General features: G+C 36.4%; 1 protein-coding gene across 3 annotated transcripts; it reads right to left on the bottom strand.

Annotated features, from left to right (window-relative positions):
- Positions 1 to 258: 258 nt before the first annotated feature.
- LOC142547376 (AT-hook motif nuclear-localized protein 10-like) lies at positions 259 to 6,139 on the bottom strand. 3 transcript variants are annotated; one of them, XM_075655634.1, is made up of 6 exons: positions 6,003 to 6,139; positions 5,081 to 5,729; positions 4,159 to 4,211; positions 2,982 to 3,113; positions 2,638 to 2,799; positions 259 to 1,633 (listed from the first exon to the last, which is right to left on the bottom strand). In XM_075655634.1, exons 2-6 carry the CDS (start codon positions 5,556 to 5,558, stop codon positions 1,427 to 1,429), a joined length of 1,032 nt encoding a protein of 343 aa, XP_075511749.1. In that variant the 5' UTR covers positions 5,559 to 5,729; positions 6,003 to 6,139; the 3' UTR covers positions 259 to 1,426. The 3 variants fall into 3 exon arrangements, with proteins under 3 accessions (XP_075511749.1, XP_075511750.1, XP_075511751.1); XM_075655636.1 differs by having other exon boundaries at positions 1,450 to 1,608; XM_075655635.1 differs by lacking the exon at positions 6,003 to 6,139 and having other exon boundaries at positions 5,081 to 5,866.
- Positions 6,140 to 8,419: the final 2,280 nt, after the last annotated feature.

Here is an 8,419-nt window from a genome sequence, read left to right as displayed (position 1 = left end):
GAAAAGCTATCATTATTTCGAAACCATGAATATGTTACTACACAACATCAATAACTGAAATGACACTAGGAATACAACGAAAGCATAAAATTTTTATATTCTTGATTATGACTTCCACTACCGGTTTTTCGCTCTCAAACATATCGCCGTCCTAACCAATCTGGAAAGGGGTCATTGGAACATCGCTGAACTTTTTCAATATAATGGCGGAAAAAGTAGAACCAAACGTTGGAAAGAAGCGAGTAAAACATTTACTAAAAAAAAAGTATGCACGATTCTTCGATTAGGAATGAAAATTTACAAGCTAGAGTGCTAGATGTGCTAGATTCATTGAAGAATCTAGAAAGTTAAACTGGAATATAATCAGATTGTGTGCACCTATACATATTATTACACTCCAAAATATTCATTCAAATTTACATTATTTTCGCTTATCGTTGATTGTCAGTTTACCGAGTACTTTATCTTCCTAGTTGACTTGCCACAGATGGTTCAGTACTTACCCTTCTGCTTCACTTGTTTCTTCCAGTTAACTTATCTGCTACTGGTTCATTTCTCTTGTCATAATCTCAAGTCATAAGCTTGGAAATATTTGGAACCCTTGCACGAGTACCCAAGCAAGAAAGCAAAGTCATATATACGACTCCTTTAAACTGTTGAGTTCCACTTTCACATGGCTTCGTGCTATATCGCAACTGTTAAAAAACTTCACAACAGCTCAAAACATCAAGGCATTTCTGGTCGCCACAAAATGCACTACTCGATTCATATGCTACCCAAACCCTTGGATCCAGTAACTTCACTCTCTTTTACTTCGTCGTCACCCAACATTTTGATATAATTTCCATGTACCATATATAGAGGAAGATGCACCTTTAGCAAATTTTGTTTGTGCGGGCATTGTCATCATTCGTGGTTGTGTTGAAACATCGGGTGGAATCAAATTACCTCCAATCTAAAAGGCTTCCAAGATTCAAACTTGGGACAGCCGAGAATCCAATACAAGGCTTACGGATTTGAACTTTTTTTCATTCAAAAGTGCCTACTCTAGGCCGACCACGGAACCCATGTGTTTAAACGTGTATGTGATGGATGTGATTACCAAAGCGTCGATAGCACAAGAATAACACAAGAATAACGAAACACAGCAGCTTAGTGATAAGGTGATGAAATTGGGAGAGGAGATGAGTACCCAGGAACATAAAGGTGGCATTAACTACAACTGCCTTGAAAATAACTAGTGTATTAAATGATTAAGTGCCCAGGTCCACTTCATGCATGCCCATAAATTAGGGTGCAAAGCAGCCTGCGGTCCTTAATCAGACAATGAAACTACAGAGATCACTTCTACTTCTACCATAAGTTAGCTTCTAAGATTGATTATTTTCAAATATTCATACGACCGGGAAAAGATTGTGCGATAAGATCATTTCCATGGCATGCTGGAAATGCCATGGAGATTGAGAGGACTTGCAGGCCCACCAGAGGATTCGCTGAGAGTTCCTCGAGATGGTGAGCTGTTGGCACCCGAAGCACCACCCAAGTTAGCTTTTGGCAGAGCAAATAAAGACTCCATGTGGTTTGCAGATTTCAGTTCCTTTCGACCATCTGCGAGAAAACTTCCAACTATTACCTGTAATAAGCAAAAAAATCATTTCATATAATGGAACACCGTAATCACTTTTATTTATATATAATGTGCACTCATAACTCGACTTACAGTCAAAACAAATATTGACAGCAACAAAAACTCTTGAACAACTAGTTACCTCGGTCCAGAATCATTAAATATAATTTGGGTTAGGAAGACCCTAAGACGAGCCCAGCAAAATAACTACATTAGGCTAAACTGTGATCTGACCCTCACAGATGCAAATTATATGGTAAATAAATTCGAAGATAAGTTCTACTGCCTTGCAGTCCAATATTTAAAAAAAAAACACCGGTCAAATGATAGTTGATCTCTCAATTTTCCTCCCAAAATAATTAGTCTCAGGCTGTTGTATGTGGAGTGGAGACACCTATGTTGCATGGATACGGGTACGAGTATCGTATCGAATACGATTCGGATACGGCGACACGTCAAATTTTGAAAATATTAGACACGATACTGCTAGGATACGACAATCATTAAAATATATATAAATATTATATATATTTATATAAATTTAGTATTGAAAAGTAAAAATTATAGAAATGGAATGAAAGAGACGGACAAATTTATTTATGGATTTAAAAGCCCATCCAAATTTATTTTAAATTATTTTTCTTTAGTCCCTAGAAATTTTAATTTTTTTTAATTAACCCCTAAAACTTTTAAATCTTTGCAATTTTGCCCAAACGTATCCGAAAAAACGTATCCGGCAATGCCGTATCCATGACGTGTCCTCGCCGTGTCCAAAACGTATCCGGCTGGTCAACCCTAAACAAAGTCAACGATACGGATTTTGTGGTATCCGACACGCGTATCCGCGTGTCGTATCCGTATGCGTGTCGTATCCGTATCCGATACTTCAAAAAAAAAAATTTTAAGGTATCCGTGCTACATAGGGAGACACTGATACCAACCATGGGATACACATATTTATCTTCCAGACATCAAGACCTGGAACAGTTTTCTTCATCCATTTAACTAACCTGCACAGGGGAAGCGGCAATAAGCAAACCAGCCACACAACCACCGAAAACCCTTCCATCAGATCCAGATAACGTTATACTTAATCCACCAATTCTGCTTTTTTGGCCAGAGATTTCAGACAGCAAAAATGAGCCAGAGAGGGACAAAATGTCAAATCGCCCCTGCACAATGGGAACAAATTATAACAAGAAAAACAGGGACAAATTAAAAAGAGAAATTTAGGTTTGATATCCTAGTCCGATTGTGGACCTCTTGGAATTTGTCACGCTAATGAGTCAGGCTTCTAGAAATTTGAATAAGCTTCGCATGCCAGCAATGGTAATATAGATCTAAAACAATAAACCTGATAAGTTGCAGTTCCACCAGATGTTGCAGCTTGATGGAGTGTAACGTCTGATATAACACCACTGCAAGATAGGATGCAAGCAGCCCTTGGAACATTCTGAGAAAATGCCATTATTTTTGAAGATACATCCTGAAATATCATTTGCTGATTTTTAGTTATACGAGAAATATAATCTCCAACTTCTAATTTGTATCTGAATTCTTGTGAAACGCACATGTCAAGATCTTTCTCGTTCAAAATACTCGAACTAGGGTGAACCTATCCTTTCCGGGAAAGGATGGATGTGGGAACAATCCAAGTAAAGTGCACATAATCAATGGTAAAATATGTACCATAAACCTAAAACCGATCCAAGTAAATTGCAGACAGTTCTGATGGTAAAAGTGTGCCATAAACACACAAATGAAGTATTGAAGTGGTGCAATACATGAAGTTGTGAAACCGATAAAGTACATACTGCTCTTCAAGATGAGTTAATAAAAACAGTATGCATTGGGCAAAGCGGAAAGCTCCCAGGTATTATGAAATTTTAGGTGAAAAGAAGCCATAGATCCTCATGCATTGCATAACCATCAACAACAGAAGAACAAGTATAAGGTAACGGATAATGTTAAACGGATACATCAAAATGGATTATGAACCAATTCAGTTAGGTCATTCGTGTGAGACTACATGGAAGATTTAAAAGTATTTATCCTTCAAGATCATGATGCCAAAAGAAACATAGCTGGCGACAAACTACTTCAAATTTTCACCAAGTAACATGTTGCAATAATAGAGTGTAATTAGGACCTCAGGACTTTGTTGAAACCCTAATTGCCAAAGAAATAAATTAGACCAATTCATCATAAGATTTGAAATACCAACTAAAAAAATCTTTTTGTGTGTCTTTGAGGCAAGCTCCCATAAATGATTAATTTTGCTTAACTATACTGTTTTCCTGGTTAGTGAGAGTAGAAGTCCCTGAGAAGGAATATACACTACAGATGTGCATATTTCCACTGGAATCAGAATAGTAATTCTCCAAGAAAATGTGATAGGGGCGCCATGAATATTGGTTTAACTCCATGTTCTTTGGCAGTAATGAAATATAGATGGATAAACACAACATAAAAGCATAATGAATAGTATTTATTGAATTAACAGAAATTAATGCAAGAATTAAAATGCCAACCTCTCCAGCCATTACATTGATAACATGAGGTACAAATCCTATACCAGTCGAACCTGCAGGCATAACTTTATGTCAGAATTTATCGGCGTGGCATTCCTCAGAAATTCAGAATGATGATGAAACAGTGTTCATACTGAAAAGGTACCACAGCTTAAATTTTAAGACAATATGCATGAGGTTTGGAAACTCGCAAACAAACACAATAATTGAATATAAAACATATGGTTGAAGCAAAACGACAAGGAATAGAAATTATACACTGTTTTCAATCTGAGTGTTATAAATATAAATAGTCAATCAAAAGATTGGATAAGCATGAGTAACTCGATAAGCATGATTAACTCACAACAAAATAGACACTACACCCAAAAAAAAACCTTAAATGGATAACACTGATGGTGAAAAGAGGAAATATCTGAAATTATGTGTAATAACTATGAAACAGTTTATGTGGCAATAATATCATATATATTCAAAAGAAAGTGAGGATACAAAAGAACAGAGTAATGCTAGTAATATTACTTTTACCAGAACCTGAAGTGGGTCAGATCCAACAGCCACAAAGATCCACCACACTCGTGTATGTTACTAAGTTCCAGCATTCTTATAATATTATTTTCTTACCAATTTTGCTATGTAATCCATTCAATAAAAAAATACTCCGTCATACCACCAACTTGCATTACAATATTCTTCGATTCCAGCACCAACAAATGCTACCGTCTACAAATACATTTTTATGGAGTACGTACTGTATTAACAACATAAAATAAACCAAAAAGTAAGAAAACAAAACATAATATAATAAAAGCGCACGAGAGATGAGGTACAAGATAATTTTTAGCAATCAGATCCAAACCGAATCATCCATACGAAGAAAAAATATTCCATATTCCCAATATGGCAAATATTAAATTTTTACCCAAAGCTTGGGCCCGTCGCTTCTTGTTTTTTGAACCAGGAGGTCTGCCTCTGGTCTTCTTGGACGTGGGAGAAGCCGATCCACCCAGTGGTAGTAGATGGGAATCCTGCTGCAGCATCGATGGAGGCGCCGCCTGTGGAGAGAAAGTCTGTGACTGTTGCATCGCGACATCAATGGGTTGCTGTCCAGAAGCCACGCCGCCATCAACCCCATACTTCCTGGGCCTCCCTCTCTTGCGTTTCTGCTCACTGGCAGCCGAGTTCATCACTTGCTTCGTGGCGCCGGCAGAGATAGACTGGAACGGCGGCGGCGAATCCATTGGCCTGTACGTGGCGGTCATGCCTTCGGTTGCATAGCCCATGCGCATGTCATGATCCAGATGTGGCTGTGAAGCCACCGAGGCCTGCACCGGGCCCGGATACAAAGTTGAAGCTCCGGTGAACTGCTCACGGTTTGTCATCGAGGTTGTTTCAGACATTCTGCCAGATTCCAGAAACGCCCTTGGAGATTTGTGCAAATTACTCGAGGACCACCGAAAAGAGCAACAAAAAAAAAGGCAGATCTTCCGCAGCAGCAGCACGAGCTTCAATTAAGTGCTAAGCCCTAAACCCAGCCATTTCCAAACTGCTTCAATTCGAGCGACACTCAACTGAAGGGCGTTCATGCAGTAAAAAATCGTTAATTTTCATTATACTGAAGAATTAATAACTAACATAATGTTCGAAAAAATAGAGAAATAAAATCAATGTCGAAACGAGAAATACAGTGAAGAAGAAAGCTGAGCCAGCTGTAAAAGATTTTACCTAAGCAGCAACTACTCATTTTTCCGAATATTTTAATCTTCACGAAATAGTATTGATAAAAAAATTACATGAAAAATAAAAAAACAACGAAAATCTGAGAAAAATCATAAGAATCTTACCAATAAATTGGGGGAATTTGGTGCAGCAGCGGAGGATTAAGAGGACCAAAACGAGATAACTACTGAATTTTAGGGATGATGAACAGAGATGGAAAATTAGGTTTTGCGTTGAAATCTACCGGTAAAATAAATTGTGCAAAAATATGTGTGTCTACATATATATACATAAATATATATGTATATATATATATTAAATTACATGTGTATAAGATCCAAAAACAAGACGAAACAATTCAAATACATGTAAATATAAGACAAATGGAAAATAATTAATTATATAGTTTTAGTAGCATTAATTAATTATGATAGGCATAATTACATATTTAAAAATAGGACTTATTGTTAAAATGCATAAAATTGTATTTTTTAAATATTATTCGAAATGTGATCGAGGAATGGAGACTGAGGGCTGAAAAAGAGAAAATATTTTTATTAAATAATTGTTTTTAATTATTAAAAATAAGATTTATGCTATATGATATTTTTGAGAATTAGGTATTCTGGGGTGATTTTGTATGCTGAGACGTGTTTTTAAACAGTATTCGACTTCGATGAAAATATGAACTTTATGAGAACTATGCTAATAATTTCACAAACTTTCCTAAACAAAATATTTTAAATATTCATTAATGGGCCTAGTATGCCATGCTAATGGGCCTAAACTTCTATTAGGAGTTTTTAATTAAAATAAAAAGCCTAAACACAACCCATAAACCCCATACGACTCACGCACACCACTCAACACACACAAGGATTCCTCTTGGCAGCCAACAACACACACACATGCACGTAATTCTTCAAGGGAAGATGACCGACGATTTCGGTTGGGAAAAAACTCTAGCAAGCGGACTAGGTCAAGTTATAGTAAATGGACGACAAGTCCAAGTATCGATTTCACAGAGACTATTATTTAAATACTAAGATTTAAATTATTCGGTTTAATCCATGGAAATAATAACAAATGATTTAGTGATAATTTAAACTAGTTAAATTAAATTAAATTAAATTATGCTAAATTAATAACTAATATCGAATTTGCATAACAGGTTGAAACTTGGGAAATTTTCAAATTCAACAAAATGACCGGGAATGCACAACCGTCAAAACTTTGATTTTTGTCACGCATTGGAATTAATTAACCACAGATTATTAATATCACGATGAAATTCCCTAAATTAACTATAAATCTATTTCTAGCATTTATAATCCTATTTTCATTTAACAGTCCAATTATTTCTAATTGAATTTAATTAAACAAAAACGCATTATTCAACGAAGGAATCACAGCTGTCGCCTAAAATCGCACATTGAAACCGAATACTAATTCTAGTCGGTTTAACCGTGTGTTGATTAATATTTTTGAAGCTAAATTCAAGCTATTCTTTTTCGAGTCAAGATCGAACAACAAACATGCAAATAATTGGCCAGAATAAAAGTACGAAAATTACACAAACATTAATCAATAATATAAAATTAATTCATAAATCAAATAATCCAATGAATGAACAGAATCAAAAGTTTATTCCTGTCGTGGTCCCGATCACAAGAAAAATTACTCCATAAATTCAAAACTAGAAGAAAATCTAATATTCGAATTCATGAATAAGAATAAGAAAACAAGAGAGGAGAAAATCTCAGCGATGGTGGGCGAATCTTGCGTGTGAAGTGCGGTTTTCTCTCGTTTCTCCCAAGCTGTCGCCGTCTTCTTTGCAATTTTCTCCCCAGTCTCGAAGGCGTTGTCCACGTTTAAAAGTCTGAATCCCTTCTGAAAAATCTCTTTCTCTCTTTTATTTTCGAGCTTGATTTTCTATCTTCCCTCCAAATCTCCAAAAATCTTCGCCAAATCCGAATGTTACATGAGGGACATGTACCCCGAGTAGAAATCGGGGTAGGGGTCCGTGTAGGCACTGTAAAATTCTTTCCGAAAAAACACTGGACATGGACCCCGTGTAGAGGTCCGTCATGGGGTCCGTGTAAGCTCTATGAAAGTCTTCCTTGGGCTTCTAAGACACAGACCCTTAGACGGGGTCCGTGTAGGGGTCCAGATACTTCTTTGTGCTATTTTCCTATTTTTCCGGGTATTTCTTACATGTCATCGCGAAGCTTGACTTTCTTTCCATTTCGTTGGCTTTAATCATCTTTCGGTCAAACCTGCAAATAGCAATAATAAAACAAATAAAGCTCAAAACTCGGAATAAAAACGTCAGATAAGCACGAATACGACAAAATAAAGTCCCTAAAACGCTATAAAATTCGTGCTTATCAACTCCCCCACACATAACCTTTGTTCGTCCTCGAACAAATCAGACATAAAATAAAGATGGGAAATATCTCTTATTCAGAACTCAAGTAGCACGATCAAAACTTCTCAATTTGTCAATTTCTATCACACCCGGTCAAAATATCATGTTTCGAAT

Source organism: Primulina tabacum, chromosome 5, assembly GCF_025594145.1.
Source record: "Primulina tabacum isolate GXHZ01 chromosome 5, ASM2559414v2, whole genome shotgun sequence".
NCBI classification, from domain to species: Eukaryota; Viridiplantae; Streptophyta; class Magnoliopsida; order Lamiales; family Gesneriaceae; genus Primulina; species Primulina tabacum.
This window is presented reverse-complemented; position numbering and strand designations above follow the sequence as displayed.